Raw genomic sequence first — 26084 nt, forward strand, 5'->3', positions numbered from 1 at the left:
TGATTTGATGATATCAGTTTCTCAAGACAACCAATAGTATTTGATATTTACATTACAAACGTGTGAAATATATTGGCCATTAACACCAACAAGTGCTGTAATCATACATAATATTGCACAATCATATGGCATCTTGTTCGAGTCTGGAATAGTTCAGTAATTGCAGAATTCCAATATACAGAAATATCCAAAATTGATTTAATACATTATGGGGGTGCGTCTGACACACATTTGTTTTGGTCCATTAAAATTTTCTTTACTCCATTCCAGATTTCCACATTTTTGACTTCAAGCAACACTGACGAATCCTAGAACGAGTATTCATCATTAGGGGTTAGATATCCAAATTAATGTTATTTTGTATTTATTCTTTAGAGCTTCATCAGCAATCCCACTCACTGGCAAGATTTGGAATAAAATGTACAATCCCTATAGACAATCACTTCCTTCCAGTTTTTGTATGTGGCCACTTTTTATTAAGCTCTTTTTCAATTTTCATGACACCTTTCTCAAACAGGCTTCCCACAAGACAATTGGCAGTATAAATATTTTGTGAAAATAAGCCAAATATTGATATATCTCCGTGTTGTAATTGACCATCTCAGATCCTTCAAAGTAGTCAGTCTGATTCAGGATCTTCACCTTCTGTTTCAGTTTCTGAATGGCCAAAAAGTTATCAAACGGATGTTGTTGAAGGAACTCCATGCCATTAGAAGCTAACACACATTTTTACATTGTTTCTTTTGAATGTACTCAAGATAATTTCCGCAAATTTCAGGATTTGGGCAGGTCATACTCAATTTTTGAAGCTCTAAAACTATTTACCATAACCGTGTTTGGGAACTTTGGGAACTCTGAGACTACTGGGGTATTTGTAGTAAACAAACGACAACTCCTTTTGGACACTGCTTGATTCCAGTCAGATAAACATGACAGCAAAACCGTCACTCATCGATAAACTAACTTTTGTTGATTTTCTTACAAATCATATTAGCAGACAAAACATGACTGAATTACAAGATCACAATAACAAGTCTGTAGAGTATCAGTGGATTTTATTGTCACTGACAAAATCGTTTTACAAAATCAGACAGACATATGGTATGATAAAATATTTACAGAATGAACAAACATCAAAATAATGTTAAAACACTAAATGCTTTTTCTCAAAAGTAGAGGCAAAATCAGACATAAAAAAGGAAAATTACAACAGTTTTCTATCATAAAATACATTAATAATGCTCTAAATTAAAAACTTTTGAACATTTTACTTAAATGACTTGCACTATGCTTATTAAGTTATTTGTAAGTCTTAAGAGATATAATCCGAGTCCCTTTCATTACTGAGGACTGTCTGGGGTAAATCCAAACAGATTGAAGTATTTATTCAGTATTTAATGTTTTTGATATAAATCCGTTGTGGATGTTGTAAACATGTGACCTACATTTTCTGTACCATAAATTTCCCTGATAAATGAGAAAGTATCATATAATTATGTCCCTAACAAGGGTAAACCCCAACACTTCACTCAAAATATCATTTATTCTGTGTTTTTACTGCAATTTCATTCCTTGTCCTAAACCTGGGGCTATTATATCTTATCATACCTTTGCTTAAAATGTGGAGTTCATTATACCCATTTATCTAAAAAACTAACTGTAAAATCAAACACATTTCCCAACATCCCATCTAAATTTGTGTCAACTCTAAAATCTTTGTTCCCTGAACATTTCAACATAAATTGTTTACCATCAATTAATGCCCAACTAATATAACTTATCATATGAGTAAATAAAATCATAGTGTTACTATTTCATCACAAAAACAAGCAAGGTATGGGTATTTAAGTAATAAATACTACACTTTACTTATTTTTCTGATTCTGCATTTGTTAATATATTTAATATATTCAGCCATTTCTTCTGATTAACAAAGAAATTCTTTAAACTATACTGTATCAAGACCAATACCGAACAATACAGTTCTATGAACAATACTTTTAAAACCTATGAGGCCAAAATATTTAAAACTGTTTTTAAGTCTAAAGTAAAACTGTGTTGGTAGTAAAAACTGAGACTAGTATTCAGGAAACACAAGTTTTACTTAGTCTAACAATGCCTACAGTTGTGTGACATAACTGAGTTCGCAATGTTGAATTTTACTATAAATTATTTGTAATTTTCAACTTTTTTTCTGTCAATTACCCTGACTTAACTCAAAGATGACCTTTAATGAAATTTTGTATGTTGAAAAAGAAATACTTTGCATTTCATCCCATATAATTCATGTAATTTACTGTTGTATATACATTTATATATAAATAAATACAAATTTAACATACTAATAAAATTTCCTGTAACACCATGTTCCTTCATACACTTATCAAAGTAACATCAAAATGGCATTGCAAACATTTCATGCTGTAAACTAAAACTTTTTATTTCTCTAGTTAACGGCAATGGAAAATAATGAAATATTGTGAAAGGAAACTTTAAACCCATACCGAAAGTTTTGTTAAAATCTGCTTATTAGCAAATTCAGGAAAATCCATTGAAAAAATGTCCATACTGTATGATTTTATATTATAATTGAAGTTTACAAACTCGATTATGTCACACTACAGTATACAACCCCCATCCCTGGTCTAACATTACCTCCCTTCCCTCCTTCCCTGGTCTAACATAACCTCCCTTCCCTACCCCATCTTCATATAATCTCTGTCTCCCACCCTTCATTAGTGATATCTCTATCATCTACGCCGTCGTGGACTTTTGCTGCGACTACGAGGTCCTCCACGTGGTGGTCCCCCTCGCTCAGGACGTCGAGGACCACTGCGATCCCTGAATGAGTCCGGCTCATTGCCTCCCCGACGTGGTGGGCTGGGGCGTCTGTAAGGCGATGGCTGCAAAAAAAAAAAAAAATACAGAAATTGGTGAGAATAATTTGAACTAGTTTCTGTCTATTCATCAGTTGGAAACAACAATAATGATTCAATTACAAACGAATACTAACAACAAGTTGTTTGCTAGTTTTATTGCTCCATCAACAGCACAGCCATTTTGGGGTAGATCCCCATTAACTAGCTGGTGGCTACCTCAATAACATTACAGAAGACCATGTATACAATCCAGAGCAATTGGCTAACACAACTACCACAGCACAAGACTGTTCGTGATCTCAACTTCCAGGGAAACAACCCCAGGTAGAGATCAAATCACACATTTTGTATCTTCACCTGATAGTGAATCAGTCTGATGCCCTACCGACTAAGTGATAGTGGCCCCTAACAGTAACTGATGTGGAGATTGGATTATCACCAAAATCTTATTCAGTATCATCCAGTTATTACCTGTGAAGTAGTGGCCTATTTTTTCATGTGTTATTATTTGAAACTACACTTAAGAAACATTTTAGATTTCTTAAGTATAGTCTATCATACTTACTGGCCTGCGCCTGTCAAAGTCTGGTCGATCTGACCTGCTGCCCCGGTCACGGTTAGCAGGCCTACTGTCCCCAGGAGATTCCTTGGCACGTATCTTCTCCCTCACAGCTAACCGTTCTAGTCTTTCCTTTTCCCTCTGTTCCACCTGTACATTACAAGAATTACATGAAACTACATGTCTTGTCCCACTTTGTCAGTATGACTTTTAAGCATATTAACATTATCACCAAAATTTCAGTATATTTTTTTCAAATCCAACTAAATATTAATCATCAATATCCCCCACACCTGACTGAACAAATGGATGGTACTCGTACATGTATGAATTTGGATGTTTGCAATATTTAGGTTACAAACCATTTGTTTCCATGGTAACAGAAAAATTATGTCAGAACCAAGACACCACTCTAGCAATGCATGTACCAAGTTTTTTTGTGAATTTCTCTTAAATGGTTTTGGATTTATCCTACAGAAATGGTAATAGTTAGGTTTTCAACCATTTGTTTCAATGGTAACAACAAATCCAAAGCAAAAGGCACCACCAGAACCAGAAATGGTAGTCAGACCCCCCCCCCCCCCCCCCCCCCCCAAAGAAGTAAAGGCATGTGTCATTCTGACAGGAATGCTTGTGCCAGATAACCTCAAACCAAATTTCAAACCTACTAGATTTTTACTTAGTGGTCAACTAACCTGTGCATCTGTAAGTGGAAGCCAGTATATACACGGGTGTTGTCTTGGTTTTCTTAAACAAATCATCCAACAGTTTAGCTGGAGGCTCATCTTCCACTTTCTTCTCAGGTACCGCTGAAATGGAGTCCCATCACTCAGATATAGATTTATAATACAAATGTCAGACAGGATATCACCAGCCAGAAATACTTAAGATAATTAACTAGCTCATGGACTGTGGTTAACAACGGGATATTTTAGTATGTCATTGTATTTTACACATGATAAAACAAATTAAATACAAATATTTATGAACCTGTGTCCAAACAGTCCATAATTTGTCAAAGTTCAAGAATATCTGTAGTTGAGATTTTCTGATTTAACTGCACAGCATTGATGTATAACCCCAAATGAACTTTCATGCAAAATATTAACATTCTACCAATGTAAATGAGTGCCTGGCAAACTTCTTCACAAAAATGACAAAGAGCAACATTTTATGTCTCCAGCCACTTTACAGCAAGGCTTGATTATTGTATTTCCAGCACAGACTGAGAGATGTTCAATACAAGAAATCAGTATAATCTAGCATAACCTACCTTTCTTATCACGCCTTTCCCTGTCTCGGCTACGCTCACGACCTCGTCGAGACCGCCCTGGAGATGGAGACCTTGATCGCCCTGATCTTTTTCCTGATGGTCCAAGCTCCCTCTCCTTGGACTGGCGGATCTTGTCTCGGTCCCACTCCCTGATTGGTGGTGGTTTAGCAGCTTCTTCTTTTTTCTTCTGTGCCTCTTTCTCCCTCTTCTCTCTTTCCTTTTCCCTTTTTTCTCTCATTTCCTGTTGGCTATCTCTTCGGATGGCTGCCTTTGGTCCTTGTTCTTTCTGCTTGTGGAACTCAATCTGAGATGTAATAAATTGTACAAGTGTTTAATTTCATAGGGAAAACAAAGGAGGATGGTCGGACAGAAGTTGATATGACGAGTATTTCATACAATCATTTTCCAGTCAACCATTTTCTAAATCTATTTTTCCCCCAAAACTTTTTAAGTTGTTGTAAATCTATTGAAAATCCCAAATAATTATATGTTTTCATCACCATGGGAATTAAATTAGCTGAGATAAGTTGGTATCAGAGTTTGCGTTGAAGCTATAACTATTTGAAGTATAGAAATGAAAAGAACCTAACTTATTTTTAAGAAATCCATTCAAACTATACAAAGGGACCCTATTAAAATTAAATCATTTATAAGATAAAATAACAAAAACCTTGGCTATATTTTAATAGTTGTAGGCAACAAAACTGGGAGCCAAAGTTTAACTAAAAATTCCTGTTATGCAAATGAAGAAATAAGAAATTTGGTTGAATTTTTTAAAGACGTTTACAGAACAAACCTAGCATAACAGACCAAGAGGTATTCCTTCTATTGACATTTTCCTTTTTTAAAACAGTATTTCAATAGGAAGAGCAAAACTGTGAATGTAATTGCAAAATCATTGATTGGTATAACTAACCTCCTCTGGTGAAGCAAACTCTAGCCTTAATATTTTGGGGTTTGAGGATGGCCATTTGGTGTTGTGGAGAGCCTTTCTTGTCTGTACTGCCTGTTCTTCTGTCTCATACTGAAACACAAAAACCATAAATTACAATTGTGAATCATACATCAAACAACACTGATAGATGACATCATCGTGGGCGTAGTCTGATCATACATCAAACAACACCGATAGATGACATCATCATAGGCGTAGTCTGATCATACATCAAACAACACCGATAGATGACATCATCGCAGGCGTAGTCTGATCATACATCAAACAACACCGATAGATGACATCATCGTGGGCGTAGTCTGATCATACATCAAACAACACAGATAGATGACATCATCGTGGGCGTAGTCTGATCATACATCACACAACACCAATACATGACATCATCGTGGGCGTAGTCTGATCATACATCAAACAACACCGATAGATGACATCATCGTGGGCGTAGTCTGATCATACATCAAATAACACCGATAGATGGACATCATCGCGGGCGTAGTCTGATCATACATCAAACAACACCGATAGATGGACATCATCATGGGCGTAGTCTGATCATACATCAAACAACACCGATAGATGGACATCATCATGGGCGTAGTCTGATCATACATCAAATAACACCGATAGATGACATCATCGTGGGCGTAGTCTGATCATACAAGTGCCTCCCAAACAGATAATTGTGGAATAACCCTTAGTAACAGATTGAGACAATGGAAATAGCTCTAAGACAGAATCTTTGCAGTAAGTATACCTTTACAAGATGTAAAATAAACAAGACTACAAACAAGAGGCCCAAAGGGCCTTAACGGTCACCTGAGATTTGAAATATTTCGGCCAAGTAAATTGACCCTTTTTGGCCCCACCCATCAGTCCTAATGGGATCAGTCTATGAAGAGTATTTGATTCTAACATATAGTTGATAAGAAGATTTTGGAAATTTCAGTCAATTTGACCCTTTTTGGCCCCGCCCACCAGCCCCTGGGGGTCAACCAGGGCCAACATGTACATAACATCAAACTGTAATCCCATGCTGATAATTTGAACCAAGTTAGAATGAATTCCAACACAAATCCAACAAATAATAGTCAAAAATGTGATTTCCCTATATAAACTATAGTAAAGTTTACCCCCTCCCCAGGGGCAAACGTGAGACCCCAGGGTCATGAAATTCACAATTTTGGTAAAGCACCTTAAGACCCTTCCATCTATGAAGAGTATTTGATTCTACCATATCTGAGAGTAGAGAAGAAGATTTTTGAAATTTTAGTCAATTTGACCCTTTTTGGCCCCGCCCACCAGCCCCTGGGGGTCAACCAGGGCCAACATGTACATACCATCAAACTGTCATCCCATGCTGATAACTTGAACCAAGTTAGAATGAATTCCAATAGAAATCCAACAAATAATAGTCAAAAATGTGATTTCCCTATATAAACTATAGTAAAGTTTACCCCCTCCCCAGGGGCAAACGTGAGACCCCAGGGTCATGAAATTCACAATTTTGGTAAAGCACCTTAAGACCCTTCCATCTATGAAGAGTATTTGATTCTACCATATCTGAGAGTAGAGAAGAAGATTTTTGAAATTTTAGTCAATTTGACCCTTTTGGCCACGCCCACCAGCCCCTGGGGGTCAATTAGGGCCAACATGTACATAACATCAAACTGTCATCCCATGCTGATAATTTGATACAAGTTAGAATGAATTCCAATAGAAATCCAACAAATAATAGTCAAAAATGTGATTTCCCTATATAAACTATAGTAAAGTTTACCCCCTCCCCAGGGGCAAACGTGAGACCCCAGGGTCATGCAATTCACAATTTTGGTAAAGCACCTTAAGACCCTTCCATCTATGAAGAGTATTTGATTCTACCATATCTGAGAGTAGAGAAGAAGATTTTTGAAATTTTAGTCAATTTGACCCTTTTTGGCCCCGCCCACCAGCCCCTGGGGGTCAATTAGGGCCAACATGTACATAACATCAAACTGTCATCCCATGCTGATAATTTGATACAAGTTAGAATGAATTCCAATACAAATCCAACAAATAATAGTCAAAAATGTGATTTCCCTATATAAACTATAGTAAAGTTTACCCCCTCCCCAGGGGCAAACGTGAGACCCCAGGGTCATGCAATTCACAATTTTGGTAAAGCACCACAAGACCCTTTCATCTCTAAATAAAGAGTGTTTGACTCCACCATATCTGAGAGTAGAGAAGAAGATTTTTGAAGTTTTAGTCAATTTGACCCTTTTTGGCCCCACCCCTCAGGCCCCTGAGGGGTGGGGACCATATAATTCACAATTTTGGTTGACCTTCAGCCATAGAAACTTTCTGCCAAATTTCATTGAATTTTGTTAAGTGGTTTTGGAGAAGAAGTCGAAAATGTAAAAAGTTTACGGACGCACGACGCACGACGACGGACAAAAGGCGATTAGAATAGGTCACTTGAGACTTCGTCTCAGGTGACCTAAAAACAACTTCTTCCCAAATGAAGTACTCATGTTTGAGAAGTGGACTACTGATGATTGGTTTTTACACCAAGTAAGTTAAGTACTGTATACTAGTTGTGGTGAAGTTACCTCAAAGGTTATTATAGGACCATGAATGTACCTATAGCTATTATGTTTAAAGGTAACCAGTATCAATAAATATCAACTATCATGGAAATACAAGTAACTGAATATTCAAAGTAACAAAATTGGAGTATTATTATTGCTGTGAATTTTTCTACATAAATAGATTATTTGTATGAAGTCTTAAATACTTACCGTAACAAAACAGTGAGATTTGATCTTGTCAATCCAAAATGCTGCATCATCAATGCTTCCTGTACGACTCAAGAGGTCTTTCAGTTGCTTAATGGTGAAAGGTCTGACAAGGTTTGCTACATGGATAACTTTACTGACAGGGTTACGTGGAGGTGATGGCGATCGTGGAGGTGCAATTGGTTCATCAGTTTCCTGCAGTGGGACAGGCTGACTGATTCGCCGGATGATTTTTGGCTCTGTAACATTAAACAAAACAATTTTTTTCTCATTCTCTTTACTAGGTCTGTTACCTGAATTATTGGACAACATTTTACATATTTTCTGAAAACAAATTCCCCGATAACAATACCTGTAAGGCTTGTAATCTTGTCAATCCGACACTATTTCCATTGATGATGGATGACGTTATAAACCCAATACTAAGTAACCACACAATGACAAACCTTTCACAGGTGTAACGTCTGTCTGAGGGGTGTTCTGTTCTTCTGCAATCTCCTCCTCAGCTGAGCTGCCAGATTCCTCTTCCTTCTGATCCTTCTCAATTTTAATATTTCTCACTGCCTCCTCCTCCTCCACCTCCTCTGGTTCTTTCTTTACCACTGTCTCCTCCTCTTGGTCCTTCATCACCTAGGTAAACATCAAACATATTTATTATGACTATCACCTCGGTAAACATCAAACATATTTATTATGACTATCACCTCGGTAAACATCAAACATATTTATTATGACTATCACCTCGGTAAACATCAAACATATTTATTATGACTATCACCTCGGTAAACATCAAACATATTTATTATGACTATCACCTCGATAAACATCAAACATATCTATTATGACTATCACCTCGGTAAACATCAAACATATCTATTATGACTATCACCTCGGTAAACATCAAACATATCTATTATGACTATCACCTCGGTAAACATCCAACATATTTATTATGACTATCACCTCGGTAAACATCAAACATATCTATTATGACTATCACCTCGGTAAACATCAAACATATCTATTATGACTATCACCTCGGTAAACATCAAACATATTTATTATGACTATTACCTCGGTAAACATCAAACATATTTATTATGACTATTACCTCGGTAAACATCAAACATATTTATTATGACTATAACCTCGGTAAACATCAAACATATTTATTATGACTATCACCTCAGTAAACATCAAACATATTTATTATGACTATCACCTCGGTAAACATCAAACATATTTATTATGACTATCACCTCGGTAAACATCAAACATATTTATTATGACTATCACCTCGGTAAACATCAAACATATTTATTATGACTATCACCTCGGTAAACATCAAACATATCTATTATGACTATCACCTCGGTAAACATCAAACATCTATTATGACTATCACCTCGGTAAACATCAAACATATTTATTATGAATATCACCTCGGTAAACATCAAACATATTTATTATGACTATCACCTCGGTAAACATCAAACATATTTATTATGACTATCACCTCGGTAAACATCAAACATATCTATTATGACTATCACCTCGGTAAACATCAAACATATTTATTATGAGTATCTCTATCTCATACAAGTTAATTTTTCTGCTACAACAACAGGTAACTAGTCAGTATCCCTTCCCTGTAGTTCATAGCTTTACATACATGTCCTATGTCTCATTGTAGTTCATAGTTTTACATACATGTCCTATGTCTCATTGAGACATACGGAGTATATAAGAGGTATACCAGACCATGTAATTTGTGATTAAAGCAATGTGTTCAAGTGCATTAGTCTAGTGGGTCATAACAAACTGAAATTGTATTGTTTATTATCAGAACTATCTCACATACTTTGCATATTTTTTATGGAATTCTCCAACTCAGCTGCAAATACAGTGATTCAAATAATTTTTATAAAAAATTTAGCAGACCAATGTAGCATTTAACCAGTTTAGATACTGACCACTGTCCGTCTAATCTTGACAACATCACGCTGATCCTCCTCATGGTCGGATATTTTCTCGTCATCATTCCCCAGGTCCAGAACAGGTTCTGTCATCTTTATATCTGGTATGAGTCCCTGTTAACAAAGTCACTTATTGAGGACATGTGTTTATGTAACACTTGTCACAGCCTACATGTAGTACAGCTATATCAAATCACTTCTAAATAACATGCAAGTGTTTAGAAGTGCTTTTCGAAATGGAAGCTCTAGAGTGAACATGCCAATATTCGACCAATACAAGCTGTGAAGTTTCATTATAATCTGTCAGGAAGTATGCCCACAAAAGGGATGACGAACAGTGTAAACTGCAATTCTATTTTTGATAATGAGTGACCTTGACATTAAACCAATTGATATATCATATATTCAAACTAGTTATAGAAACATTTATGTTATCATATTTATTTGCTAATTCCAATATTATTCTCCTTCTTAAGTCAATTAATCTTCATACACTGAATAACTCCATATATTTTCCTGTGTGTTTTTATTATTGTATAAAAAAGTTAAAATGGCACAACTCTCTCCCCTTTGTGTGTGTGTGTTTTGTGTGTGTTAGTGCATGTGTGTGAGAGTGTGTTTGTGTGAGGCTGTCATCTACATAAACATTTATACCCTCCTGTGTGATATATATAAATGATGATGTTGATGATGATGATGATTGTGACTATGTTAATGATGATGATGATGATGATGATGATGATGATTGTGATGATGAGGATGATTGTGATGATGAGGATGACTATGATGATGACTATTGATGATGATGATGATGATGATGATGATGATGATTGTGACTATGTTAATGATGATGATGATTGTGATGTTGATGATGTTGATTGTGATGATGATGATGATGATGATGATGATGATGATGATGATTGTGATGATGAGGATGATTGTGATGATGAGGATGACTATGATGATGACGATGATGACTATTGATGATGATGATGATGATGATGATTAGAATTATTTTGATGATGATCATGATTATTTTGAGGATGGCGATAAGTGTTGATGATTGGAATTTGTTTGAAGGCATGTTGAAAGAAGGTGATAGATATGAATGAATGAGTGTGTATGAAGAATGAAAGCTATGTTTAGTGTTGTCTATGTTTTGTTTATATTACATATCTATGAAAATTGGAAAAATAAAACAATTACAAAAAAAAAATATATTCAAACTTGTCAAAGATGTGCCCGATGCTCAGCCAGTAAATATTTCCACATGAATGATGACAAAGATATTGTTAGACCGATGAGGGGACATTAACATTACTCTCTCAGCTTCTTTGGCTAGCGAAGATGGTGTAAAGTAGGGACGTAAATATAGAGTATCTACATATGACTACAAACCTTGAGAGAGTCTGTAGATATATTGATGTTCGAGATACGTTTGACTGGCTTGGTGTCAGTAGACGATCGTGACGAGCCCCACTTCCGTTTACGGACCGGTTTCTCCTTCTTGTTTTCTTTCTCCGTATCATCTCCTTTGTCTTCCTCCTTGTCTCGAGACTCTCGACCTGTAAGAACACATGTCAATTGTCAAGGCTGGTTTCAATACACAACACCATAAACATAAGCAAAATGGGTATGGATTTACTAGAACATTGATGATTGTATGTTCCTCTTAAATATTAGTTAAACCTCGTTACCTCAAAGTCAGTGGGGAAAATAAAAGAAAAAAACTTTGAGATATCCCAAGAATTTGAGTAAACCTAGTATATTTTATATAGATTTTTTTTCTGTTGGAACTGGATTTCTTACTTTGAGTTAAGCAGAGTCCTTGGGTTATCAGGGTTTGCTTACTTCGAGATAAGCAAGAGTCCTCGGGTTATCAGGGTTTGCTTACTTCGAGATAAGCAAGAGTCCTGGGGTTATCAGGGTTTGCTTACTTCGAGATAAGCAGAGTCCTCTGGTTATCAGGGTTTGCTTACTTCGAGTTAAGCAGAGTCCTCTGGTTATCAGGGTTTGGGATAACAAAGTTTGACTACATTACTGTTAATTACGCAGTTCATCTAAGGAGGAACTTTTGCAGCATTTCTTTAGTTAACCATCTATGTGTTGGCTTCTCATTAAATCTTCTAAGTTAATTTCATCACATATTGTAGTTATATAATTACTAAACCTTGAAGACATATATCATACCCAACTGTTCAAATATTCAAAACAAGTATACTGGGTCCCCTATCAACCCCACTTAAAAAAGTAACAGTGACCTTGACCCAGACCCAAAATACCCGAAACTCAAAACTTTGGGATAATATGGTCCTTAATTATTGTGTCAAGTTTCAAGGAATGACTGGAATGGTGACAAACGTCGGTGTTATATACAGATGTAACACATATACGTACATAAAGTCCCCCCAGATTTCACTGGTAGGCAAGTTATAAGACAGCACAAAACTATTTCCAATAAGGTCTGTAAACCTTTAAGCTTCCAGCAGATCAAACCAGTAGGGTAGGTAGAGACTTACCTGTGAGTGAAATCTTCTTAACAGCGACATCCTGACTGGCTGTCTGCTCACTGGTTTCCTCCTACAACACAATAACAGGGTTATTCTCACTACACCGACCAACATACACTACAGTCATCAGTAATTGCAGTATATAATCTATATATATATATAAATTACAATGAAAATAAAGGATTCTGACCAAGTATATGTAGTATAGTGATGATTTCTGTCAATGATTCATCATATAACATACTGTAAGATAGTGAATAAGAAACCAGGATTATTTTTATCTGGCCAATTGTCAATTAATTTTCAATTTAAACCTGTCCAGATCTGAACTTTGCTTACGAGTTACATAAATATAAGATGATCAAGAGTTTTAAGCATATCAGTTTTGCAAACACACATTTTTTACAAATTTTGTTTGGAGTTGTACGTGTGAAAATAAGCAAATTGGACAACTTGTGGATATAGACTGCAGATTCTTCAATGCCTTCAGACATCTAGCAAATGAAATGTTAACAAACTTAATACAAATCACTAACTTATGTGTAAAAACTAATCTGTACCAATCATTTTCTATATTGAAACTCTTGTATAAATTTATGTATCAGGTTTGTTTTTCCTTAATGTACTCACTTTGAACGCAAAAACATGATTTCGGTCGAAAGTATTGAGAAATTGTAATAATCTTCTATCAAATTCAACAAAATATGGACTGTTGAGTTCTATAAGAATAACAATTTTAACTTACCTTTTAATCAGACAAAATATCACAAAAACCTACATATATAATTAATCCTATACTAAATACTGGTAATATCTATTTCCATGAATGCTGAAATAAAAGAAAGGATATCAAATCTGCCAGTTTTAATTTGAAGAATATATTGGGGTTTACTTTTCATATTGAGAAGATGAACTGGCAAATTCAATAACACTTTCACACAGTGGTATTTTCAGGGTTTAGCATGTCTTGACCAAAGAATATATATATATAAATGAACTTGAAATTTTGAAATATTTGTTCCTTAAACATCTTTTTTTTTTATTTGTTGGTGATTCATCGATCCCAGTGTGTTTTTGATATCTAATTCACATTTCTCTTGTTTTTTTTAAATGGTAATATATAATTTGAGCCCTAAAAACCACTGTGTTTACACCTGCAACCCAAGAATGTTAAAACATAATAGGTGTATAAATAATCTGAGAACCATGGCAAATGAGCAAATACCGGCTGGCTGAGGTGTGGCGTTGATTCTGTCTACGCTGACCAACATCTCTCATGTTGACATGGCCTCTCAAAGCCAGGGGAGGTAATCAGCATAACCTAGTTAATCGCCATAAGGCCTCAGGGGTCAAAATCTAAGGGGAGTGCTGTGGGCCTTCACGGTAGTGTACACCTTGTTATAAGTCCTGTCATACGAAAACTTTTAGTTATAGTGTGAAAGTTTTCCGGTCTTTTGTCACGCACACGATTATGTTTTGTGAGAAACGTTTGTTTTCAAATTGATGACGCGATACACTTAATGAAGTCTTTAAACTGTCCATCATTTGATGTGACACAACTTTCAATGGTTGTGATTTTTTTCAGTCTTTCCGTTGATGCCACACGAACAAAATCTGTTATTGGAGATTTTGTTCAGATCATACATGCAAGCGATACTAGAACTTTTCACTGATGGCTGATCATTCAGCAATTAGCTTTATGTTTCCTGCATGAAAAGTTTGTAGTTTCCAGACACAATAGTTCTTTGGTTGACCACACACACATCCAACTGTTTCATAATGATGGTAGTAATATCCTATCAGCCACTGAGCACAAAGATATCCATACACATCTGACAGTTATAAAGTTCTCTTTAAACATCAACAGTTGTTTTTGGTCAACAACATCCTCATTATGTGATTCCTCCAAAAAAAGCACTTCTAGAATGTTCCGAAGATATTTTCTAGATTTTTTCATTCTTGGGTTTTGTCTGAAATCCAGGAAACACAACAGTTTGGCTCTAAATATCATTTGCATCCATGGTCTTAACACAATTTTCAAGAAAACTTCTTGATAGTGAGAAGATACAGGAGCATATGTGTGATGATGGTTGATTTTGAATGTTCATGATACAGTTTCTGTATCATAAATTTGCCTGCCACAAATTGCTTGATTTAACGTCTTTTCTAAAACATTAATTCCGTCCGTATCACAAGATACTGTGTTGTTGACAGCTGTCAAGATGTTTTCAATGTAAAGCATGTGACGGAATCCCACACAGTAGCTGATGTCTTTACAATGATGAGGAAGAGCAGCAATCTCCAAATAGAACAAATAGCTGCTAATGTTCCTTTCACCAAGAAGAAATGCTAGTTGCACTAAAATCCTTAATGCTGAAACAAGCTGTAACTCTTTTGTTGCTTCTTCTAATTTGCACTTAGCAGACGAATATTCCAATGATTCATCGTCCATATTTTCATAATAGAAAGAGCTGTGTGGAATGATAACTTTCATTGTGTGCATAATTTGAGTCGCATGTTTACGAGCGACAAGTCCACGTTTCACAAGCACCTGTCTACCGGTGTCCGTTTCCCACGATGGTATCGGAAAAAGCCAGGTGGACCAAGGCAAGTATAGCCCTTAGGAAGGTCAAAGGTGTGACCACTCGGTACAGCATCGGTCATCTCACAGGTTACCAGCGTTAAGTCAGCCCCATGCCATGTTCCTCTGATAATACTATTATGTACAGCGAAAAAACCCACATCAATTCTCCCAGAGAAGGAGTTTTGTCTTCATTTTTAAAAGCATCTTAATTATCCTCACAAAAAGCTTTTCAAATTAGAAAAAAATGTTCTGAGTTTTAACACATAAATTACAGAAACAACTTTAAATTACAGGAAATAAAATTCTTTATCATTGAATGATTAAGACAAGAATTTTATTCCCACCAAATATGTATTGATGGAATGGCAGCAAACTCAAATGAAAATCATTGCACAGACAATACCAATTTGAAGATAAATCACAGAAAAAATAAGGAGACTCACTTATTCCGTTGATGAAATTAAAGTGTTCAAATTATAGAACATAAAAATATAAATCTTGAACGATAACAAGGGTACTGACCTTAATCCTGCTTTACATCTAAAATCTTTTAACCTGTTTTTCTTTCAGAAATTTTCTCGTTTATTGAAAACAAGGAAATATGTCTACAGAAACAGAAGGAAAAATAAGTAAAAATAACTCGCATGCATTCATTGCCATTCCACTAATTCAATAGAGATAATGTTACTGTAGGACATCAAAATTATATTTTGGTATTTTGAAAAAGACACAAGAACTCCTTCCCTGATACAGTAATGAAATTTGAAACCAGACGAGGTGAACATACCTTATGATCAAGCGCTTTCTCACTGGTGTCCTCTGTCACAATCAGAGTGTCACTACAATATTTCAAGTCAGCACAATATGAAACAACTTCTTGAAATCAGCAGAGATGGTTTTAAAGTAAATTTGTTAAATGGTAAAAACTGATTTAAATTGCCTCTGAAATGGTAAGGTCTATCACAAGATAGTTAATCATGAAAAAAGAAACACTGTTACACTGTATGGTAGAGAAAACTTAATCTTTTTTTTTCATATTACTGCATATTTTATTGTTTCAATGTAAATAAGCTTTACTAGTACGAGAAAAACAGAACAAGACAAGTTGAACTAAACCCATACGCCTGATCTTCTGAATTTTCCTCCTTCTTCATAGCTGGGGTATCAATTTCCATTTGTTCAGCCTCATCCTTCTTGGACCCCTGACAGAAATAAAGACAAACTTTATAATTATCAAATGCAATTACTATAAGTTTGAAATAAGATATAATGTCAGCCCTTTACTGAAAACCTATCTATAGAAATAGTAATACAGCGAAAACCGACTTTACCGACACACTGTTGGATTGGTTATAAGTATTACACCCCACCCATACTCTGAAGGAGACAGGTTATAAGTATTACACCCCACCCATACTCTGAAGAAGACAGGTTATAAGTATTACACCCCACCCTTACTCTGAAGGAGACAGGTTATAAGTATTACACCCCACCCATACTCTGAAGGAGGCAGGTTATAAGTATTACACCCCACCCATACTCTGAAGGAGGCAGGTTATAAGTATTACACCCCACCCTTACTCTGAAGGAGACAGGTTATATAAGTATTACACCCCACCCTTACTCTGAAGGAGACAGGTTGTAAGTATTACACCCCACCCATACTCTGAAGGAGGCAGGTTATAAGTATTACACCCCACCCTTACTCTGAAGGAGACAGGTTATATAAGTATTACACCCCACCCTTACTCTGAAGGAGGCAGGTTATAAGTATTACACCCCACCCTTACTCTGAAGGAGGCAGGTTATAAGTATTACACCCCACCCTTACTCTGAAGGAGGCAGGTTATATAAGTATTACACCCCACCCTTACTCTGAAGGAGGCAGGTTATAAGTATTACACCCCACCCTTACTCTGAAGGAGGCAGGTTATATGTATTACACCCCACCCTTACTCTGAAGGAGACAGGTTATATGTATTACACCCCACCCATACTCTGAAGGAGACAGGTTATAAGTATTACACCCCACCCTTACTCTGAAGGAGACAGGTTATATAAGTATTACACCCCACCCTTACTCTGAAGGAGACAGGTTATATAAGTATTACACCCCACCCATACTCTGAAGGAGACAGGTTATATAAGTATTACACCCCACCCTTACTCTGAAGGAGACAGGTTATATAAGTATTACACCCCACCCATACTCTGAAGGAGACAGGTTATATAAGTATTACACCCCACCCTTACTCTGAAGGAGACAGGTTATATAAGTATTACACCCCACCCTTACTCTGAAGGAGACAGGTTATATGTATTACACCCCACCCTTACTCTGAAGGAGACAGGTTGTAAGTATTACACCCCACCCATACTCTGAAGGAGACAGGTTATATAAGTATTACACCCCACCCATACTCTGAAGGAGACAGGTTATATAAGTATTACACCCCACCCTTACTCTGAAGGAGACAGGTTATAAGTATTACACCCCACCCATACTCTGAAGGAGACAGGTTATAAGTATTACATCCCAACCTTACTCTGAAGGAGACAGGTTATATAAGTATTACACCCCACCCATACTCTGAAGGAGACAGGTTATATAAGTATTACACCCCACCCTTACTCTGAAGGAGGCAGGTTATAAGTATTAAACCCCACCCTTACTCTGAAGGAGACAGGTTATATAAGTATTACACCCCACCCATACTCTGAAGGAGACAGGTTATATAAGTATTACACCCCACCCTTACTCTGAAGGAGACAGGTTATATGTATTACACCCCACCCATACTCTGAAGGAGACAGGTTATAAGTATTACACCCCACCCTTACTCTGAAGGAGACAGGTTATAAGTATTACACCCCACCCTTACTCTGAAGGAGACATGTTATAAGTATTACACCCCATCCATACTCTGAAGGAGGCAGGTTATAAGTATTACACCCCACCCTTACTCTGAAGGAGACAGGTTATAAGTATTACACCCCACCCTTACTCTGAAGGAGACAGGTTATAAGTATTACACCCCACCCTTACTCTGAAGGAGGCAGGTTATAAGTATTACACCCCACCCTTACTCTGAAGGAGACAGGTTATAAGTATTACACCCCACCCTTACTCTGAAGGAGGCAGGTTATAAGTATTACACCCCACCCTTACTCTGAAGGAGACAGGTTATAAGTATTACACCCCATCCATACTCTGAAGGAGGCAGGTTATAAGTATTACACCCCATCCATACTCTGAAGGAGGCAGGTTATAAGTATTACACCCCATCCTTACTCTGAAGGAGGCAGGTTATAAGTATTACACCCCACCCTTACTCTGAAGGAGACAGGTTATAAGTATTACACCCCACCCATACTCTGAAGGAGACAGGTTATAAGTATTACACCCCACCCATACTCTGAAGGAGACAGGTTATATAAGTATTACACCCCATCCTTACTCTGAAGGAGACAGGTTATATAAGTATTACACCCCACCCTTACTCTGAAGGAGTCAGGTTATAAGTATAACACCCCACCCATACTCTGAAGGAGTCAGGTTGTAAGTATTACACCCCACCCTTACTCTGAAGGAGGCAGGTTGTAAGTATTACACCCCACCCATACTCTGAAGGAGACAGGTTATATATGTATTACACCCCACCCTTACTCTGAAGGAGACAGGTTATATATGTATTACACCCCACCCATACTCTGAAGGAGACAGGTTATATAAGTATTACACCCCACCCTTACTCTGAAGGAGACAGGTTATATAAGTATTACACCCCACCCTTACTCTGAAGGAGACAGGTTATATAAGTATTACACCCCACCCTTACTCTGAAGGAGACAGGTTATATAAGTATTACATCCCACCCTTACTCTGAAGGAGACAGGTTATAAGTATTACACCCCACCCTTACTCTGAAGGAGACAGGTTATATAAGTATTACACCCCACCCATACTCTGAAGGAGGCAGGTTATATAAGTATTACACCCCATCCTTACTCTGAAGGAGACAGGTTATATAAGTATTACACCCCACCCTTACTCTGAAGGAGGCAGGTTATATAAGTATTACACCCCACCCTTACTCTGAAGGAGGCAGGTTGTATAAGTATTACACCCCACCCTTACTCTGAAGGAGGCAGGTTATATAAGTATTACACCCCACCCATACTCTGAAGGAGACAGGTTGTAAGTATTACACCCCACCCTTACTCTGAAGGAGGCAGGTTATATAAGTATTACACCCCACCCATACTCTGAAGGAGGCAGGTTATATAAGTATTACACCCCACCCTTACTCTGAAGGAGACAGGTTATATAAGTATTACACCCCACCCATACTCTGAAGGAGACAGGTTATATAAGTATTACACCCCACCCTTACTCTGAAGGAGGCAGGTTATATAAGTATTACACCCCACCCATACTCTGAAGGAGACAGGTTATATAAGTATTACACCCCACCCTTACTCTGAAGGAGGTAGGTTATATAAGTATTACACCCCACCCTTACTCTGAAAAGACAGGTTATATAAGTATTACACCCCACCCTTACTCTGAAGGAGACAGGTTATAAGTATTACACCCCACCCTTACTCTGAAAAGACAGGTTATAAGTATCAAAGAGCAGAATACCTGAGTGACTTTAGCAGGACTAGAAGATGGTGGAGAGCTTGGGGGTGATCTGTCACGCTCAACTGGTGACTTTGACCGAGATTGGGATTTGTCATCATCTGATGATGATGATGAAGATGATGACCTTGAACTTGCAGCAGACTTTGTCTTTTGTCTTGATCTTTGAGGTGAGGTTGAACTCGAATCATGCGACCTCCGAGGAGAACGTGATATTGGTTCAGGTTTCTTGGGGGGTGATGGTGATCTTGATTTCTCTTTTGGCTTTGGTGGAGGTGAAGCTGAAGGTGATCTTGCATCCTTTTTCTTTTCTGGAGGAGATGGAGACCTGCCTTTCTGTTTTAATGGGGAAATTGATGTGTCTGACTTGGATGAACTTGACCTTGACCGTGACCTGGAGCTACTTGATGAACTAGAAAAAAATGTATACATAGAATTGACTATTTATCTCTCTTATTTTCTCCAAATGATTTTCTAACAAGAGGCCCAGAGGGCCTGTATCGCTCACCTGGTTTCATGAGATATGAAACAAGAATGATGCTGAAGTATATTTGTCGCTGGTATTGGTATGTCAATATATAACATAAGCATTTTATATGGGTACATGTACATTGGTTTTATTTTAATACTGAAAATTCCAAAAAGTGCATTAATCCGCGACCTCAGAGGGATGCTACGACACAAATGTGAGTGATATCCATTGCTTAGATTGAGAGAAGAACTTGTTTAGACCAACTGACCCCTTTTGACCCTGACCTCTGCCCCCTTGGGGGTCAGCTCGTTCCTTTATGCAATTTTGAATCCCTACCCCAATAGGATGCTACCAGTCAAACCATTGCTTAGTTTCAGAGAATAAGTTGTTTAAATCAATTTAGCCAAATTGACCCCTTTTGGCCCCACCCCTCAGCCCCCTGGCAGCCCGGGTCAACCCCAACATTTTTACAATTTTGAATCCCCACCCCATAGCCATGCTACCATACAAATGTGAGTAATATCCATTGCTAAGTTTCAGAGAAGTTGTTTAAACAATTGACCAATTTTTGCCCCGCCCCTCAGGCCCCTGGGGGGGTCAGCCCCACCATTTGTAAAATTTTGAATCCCCATCCCATAGGGATGCTACCCGGGAAATATGAGCGAAATCCATTGCTTAGTTTCAGAGCAGAAGTCGTTTATTTCAATTTTGCAAAACTGACCCCTTTTGGCCCCGCCCCTCAGGCCCCAGGGGGGTCGGCCGCGTCATTTGTACAATTTCAAATTCTTACCCCAAGGTGATGCTACCAGTAAAATATGAGATATCCATTGCTTGGTTCCAGAGAAGAAGTCAATTATATGAATATAGCCCGACTGACCACATTTGGCCCCACCCCTCAGGCCCCTGGGGGGGTCAGCCCCATCATTTGTACAATTTTGATTCCCGACCCCATAGTGATGCTACCAGGCAAATATGAGCGACAGCCATTGCTCGGTTTCAGAGAAGAAGTCGTTTATATCAATATAGCCAAATTGACCAATGTCAATATATCATAGGCATTTTATATGGGTACGTGAGGATTTGATGTCAAAAAATGCATTAATCCATGAAATAAAATTAACTTTTGGCACAACCCCATAGGGATGCTACCACACAAATGTGAGTGGTATCCATTGCTTAGTTTCAGAAAAGAAGTTGTTTAAACCAATTGACCCCTTTTGACCCCGCCTTCTGCACCCCTGGGGGATTGGGGGTCAGTTCCTTCCTTTATAAAATTTTGAATCCCTACCCAAAAGGATGCTACCATGCAAATATAAGCGATATCTCTTGCTTAGATTCAGAGAAGTTGTTCATATCAATTCAGCCAAATTGACCCCTCTTGGCCCCGCCCCTCAGGCCCCCGGGGGGTCAGCCTCACCATTTGTACAATTTTGAATGCCCACCCAATAGTGATGCTACCAGGAAAATATGAGCAATATCCATTGCTTGGTTTCAGAGAAGAAGTCGCTAATATCAATATAGCCCAATTGACCACATTTGGCCCCGCCCCTCAGGCCCCCGGGAGGTCAGCTCCATCATTTGTACAATTTTTAATCCCCACCCCATAGTGATGCTACCAGGCAAATATGAGCGATATCCATTGCTTGGTTTCAGAGAAGAAGTCGTTTATATAAAGAGAGCCAAATTGACCGCTTTTGGCCCCGCCCCTCAGACCCCATGGGGGGCAGCCCCACCATTTGTACAATTTTTAATCCCCACTCCATAGTGATGCTACCAGGCAAATATGAGTGATAGCCATTGCTTAGTTTCAGAGCAGAAGTCGTTTATATCAATTCTGTAAAATTGACCCCTTTTGGCCCCGCCCCCCAGACCCCAGGGGGTCAGCCCCGTCATTTGTACAATTTTAAATCCCAACCCCATAGTGATGCTACCAGGCAAATATGAGTGACAGGCATTGCTCGGTTTCAGAGAAGAAGTCGTTTATATCAATATAGCCAAATTGACCACATTCGGCCCCACCCCTCAGGCCCCTGGGGGGTCAGCCCCATCATTTGTACAATTTTGAATCCCCACCCCATAATGATGCTACCAGGCAAATATGAGCGATAGCCATTGCTTGGTTTCAGAGAAGAAGTCGTTTATATCAATATAGCCAGATTGACCACATTTGGCCCCACCCCTCAGGCCCCTGGGGGGTCAGCCCCATCATTTGTACAATTTTGAATTCCCACCCCATAGTGATGCTACCAGGCAAATATGAGTGATAGCCATTGCTTGGTTTCAGAGAAGAAGTCGTTTATATCAATAGCGCAAAAATGACCCCTTTTGGCCCCGCCCCAGAGGCCCCCAGGGGGTCAGCCCCATCATTTGTACAATTCTGAGTCCCCTACCCATAGGGATGCTTTTGACCAAATTTGGTCAAATTCTGATGTGTGGTTATGAAGAAGAAGTCAATTGTTGACGGACGGACGGACGACGGACGACAGACGACGGACGACGGACGACGGACGGACGACGGACGCAACGGTATGGCATAAGCTCACCTTGGTCCTTCGGACCAGGTGAGCTAATAAATTTGAAATTAAGTGATTTTTAGCAGTTGGATAAACCTGCAAAGGCAGCCATGAAAGAGTACCATAGGCACTGCAATCAATCAATAATAATAGAAACAATGGGATTATACTCAAATATTGAGAACACTGGTTATCACAAAAAGTACCCCCATGTAAAATTTGGGGCAGGAGGAGGTGAAAGAGTACATGAGGTATGCCCCCAACATGGTGACATGGTGAACAAGGGTCCTTACCATGCATAGAGTGGGGTAAGTAGGGGACTGGACTTTTGCATACAACTGCCCACCAACATAAATTTGATAGTTTTAGGCAGAAGAGTATGGTAGATATGCTCTGGTCAAGGTGACAAACAAACCAACAAACATAGTGCAAACATTTCCTGCCTGTAGGATGAATGTTAAGACATAATGTCAACAATGACAAAAATTGAAGACTTAAGACTAAAGTAATAAATAATTTAAACAGTAAGCAAAGGCATTGTTACAAACCTTGATCGAGAATTTGGCCTTGACCGTTTAGGTTTTTCTTCTGATCTTGATCTTGAACTAGAACTTGAACTTGAAGAGCTTGATGATGACCTACTTCTTGGTTTGTCTTGTTCTTTACACGGTTTTTCACTGTCATCTGCCAAGGTAATATTAAAAAAATGTTAAAATATTTAAGTTATAACAAAGGGGAAACTGATATACATACACAGGTAAATTTCAGCATTTGAAATATATTCACAGAATCAACACAGTATGAGGTTCTGCATTAAGAATATTTCAATTACACAACTATGGGTAGTGTTTCACATTTCGGGTTCCTTGGGACAACATAACTAAAATGCTCTTTCTAGAAAGATGATGGCTCACATTTCGGGTTCCTTGGGACGACATAACTAAAATGGTCTTTCCAGAAAGATGAGGTTATTGGTAGACAGCATAGATTTTCGTGCACTGTCAAGACAAACATGAATAAAGAAGAGGCTCATAAACCTTAACAGCCACCTGACTTTACAGGCCCTTGTACTACTGCAGTATACAAACTCAATTGTAAGTATGGTGGTACTGATGGCCATAGTGGCCACCTTGGATTTCTATCTAACACAAAAAATAACAACACTTGGTCAGGACGATCTCAAAATATGTAGGAAAGGTAGAACCCACTGGTGAAACTTAAAATGAAATTTAGAATTGGTGTTGTGCAGGCAAACTATGATTTCACAATCATGTTACAAAATGGCCATTGTGGCTGCTGCATCAAAAGTTTTTACAAGGCCCAAAAAATTACAACATTATCTGCTTCCCTTTCCTACTCAACCCCACCAAATTCCAGCTCAGTGACATTAGTGGAACTGGAGAAGCTTAAAATGTGTTTTTGACTTGGTCAGGACTATCTCAGGATCATTTCAGGCAATCAGAGCTGAATCTTACTGGTGAAACTTAAGAAGATGCTTGAAATGTGAAAAGTTTAGGCAATGCGGAGGAAACTGAAGAAGCACAATTTGTATAGGTCATCCTGACCCTTAAATCATATTTCAATTGTGTACAATACAGGAATCTTAATTCTGTACCTTTTTCTGCCACTACTTCTGCTGCCTTTCCTTCTGACTGGTCTACCTTCATATCAGTCGGTGCTGTTGATGAACCAATATTCTCCTGCTGTTCTGATTTAATATTCTCCTCATGTTGCTCATTTGATACAATCTGGACATTTTCGGAGTTTCCAACATCGGAGTTGGATTTTGAGCTAACCTCGGTTTCCATTTCCACTTCCTCTTTGGGTTTTTCTATCTCCTCTTTGGGTTTTTCTATCTCTTCATGGCTCTTTTCCACTTCTGATGTTGCCTTTTCCTCAAACGCTTCCTTCACTTCATGTGTGGACTCAATCTTACTGTCTACTGTCATTTTATCTGTTTCAGGTTCTTTTACTTCAGGTTCACGCCGCCAGCGTCGCGACTTTCTAGGGACTTTTTCTTCCACAGCTTCCTTTGGTTCTGCAATCTCCTCCTCGTTTAAGCTTGACCTCCGCCTGGGTCGTTTCCCAATTTCTGTGGCTCTATCTGCCATCTAAAATGTCAACAAGAAACAAACATACAGAACTTGATTTAGGTTTAAAATCGCTAAATACATTTTCACTTTGACATTTACAAAAATGTGACATCAGTTATGATAACGAGAACACAGATCACAGAAGGTTTCTGTAAATTACAGGACAGTACAATAGAAATGTGTGGAGGTGTTGATATTTCATCTGTTTATGTACGGAGGTGTTGATATTTCATCTGTTCATGCAGAGGTGTAGATGATATTTTACCTGAGCATGATGTGAGGTGTTGATATTTTACATGTGTGTGTGTGTGTGGAGGTGTTGATGATATTTTATCTGTGTGTGTGTGAAGGTGTAGATGATATTTTATCTGTGTGTGTGTGGAGGTATTGATGATATTTTACCTGTGTGTGTGTGGAGGTGTTGATGATATTTTATCTGTGTGTGTGTGTGGAGGTGTTGATGATATTTTATCTGTGTGTGTGTGTGGAGGTGTTGATGATATTTTACCTGTGTCTGTGTGGAGGTGTTGATGATATTTTATCTGTGTGTGTGTGTGTGTGGAGGTGTTGATGATATATTACCTGTGTCTGTGTGGAGGTGTTGATGATATTTTACCTGTGTGTGTGTGGAGGTGTTGATGATATTTTACCTGTGTCTGTGTCGAGGTGCTGATGATTTTTACCTTTTATCTGTGTGTGTGTGTGTGGAGGTGTTGATGATATTTTATCTGTGTGTGTGTGGAGATGTTGATGATATTTTATCTGTGTCTGTGGAGGTGTTGATGATATTTTACCTGTGTGTGTGTGTGTGGAGGTGTTGATGATATTTTACCTGTGTGTCTGTGTGGAGG

The 26084-nt window shown here is 38.0% G+C and overlaps 1 protein-coding gene across 1 annotated transcript in view; it reads right to left on the bottom strand.

The window, feature by feature from the left end:
* Positions 1-1544: 1544 nt before the first annotated feature.
* Positions 1545-26084, bottom strand: part of LOC117337055 (apoptotic chromatin condensation inducer in the nucleus-like) — a 30858-nt gene continuing 6318 nt past the window's right edge. Inside the window, exons 6-20 of the mRNA XM_033897838.1 lie at positions 24756-25251; positions 23689-23824; positions 20159-20567; positions 16636-16715; positions 16301-16352; positions 12939-12999; positions 11818-11984; positions 10417-10533; positions 8890-9073; positions 8447-8682; positions 5628-5735; positions 4712-5015; positions 4134-4247; positions 3445-3588; positions 1545-2903 (exon numbers count right to left, since the gene is read on the bottom strand). Of these exons, the coding sequence (XP_033753729.1) occupies positions 3506-3588; positions 4134-4247; positions 4712-5015; positions 5628-5735; positions 8447-8682; positions 8890-9073; positions 10417-10533; positions 11818-11984; positions 12939-12999; positions 16301-16352; positions 16636-16715; positions 20159-20567; positions 23689-23824; positions 24756-25251 (2547 nt within the window). The 3' untranslated portion in view covers positions 1545-2903; positions 3445-3505. The remainder of the gene's footprint in view (positions 2904-3444; positions 3589-4133; positions 4248-4711; positions 5016-5627; positions 5736-8446; positions 8683-8889; positions 9074-10416; positions 10534-11817; positions 11985-12938; positions 13000-16300; positions 16353-16635; positions 16716-20158; positions 20568-23688; positions 23825-24755; positions 25252-26084) is intronic.

The sequence above is a fragment of the Pecten maximus genome, chromosome 11, assembly GCF_902652985.1.
Source record: "Pecten maximus chromosome 11, xPecMax1.1, whole genome shotgun sequence".
In the NCBI taxonomy this organism is placed as follows: domain Eukaryota; kingdom Metazoa; phylum Mollusca; class Bivalvia; order Pectinida; family Pectinidae; genus Pecten; species Pecten maximus.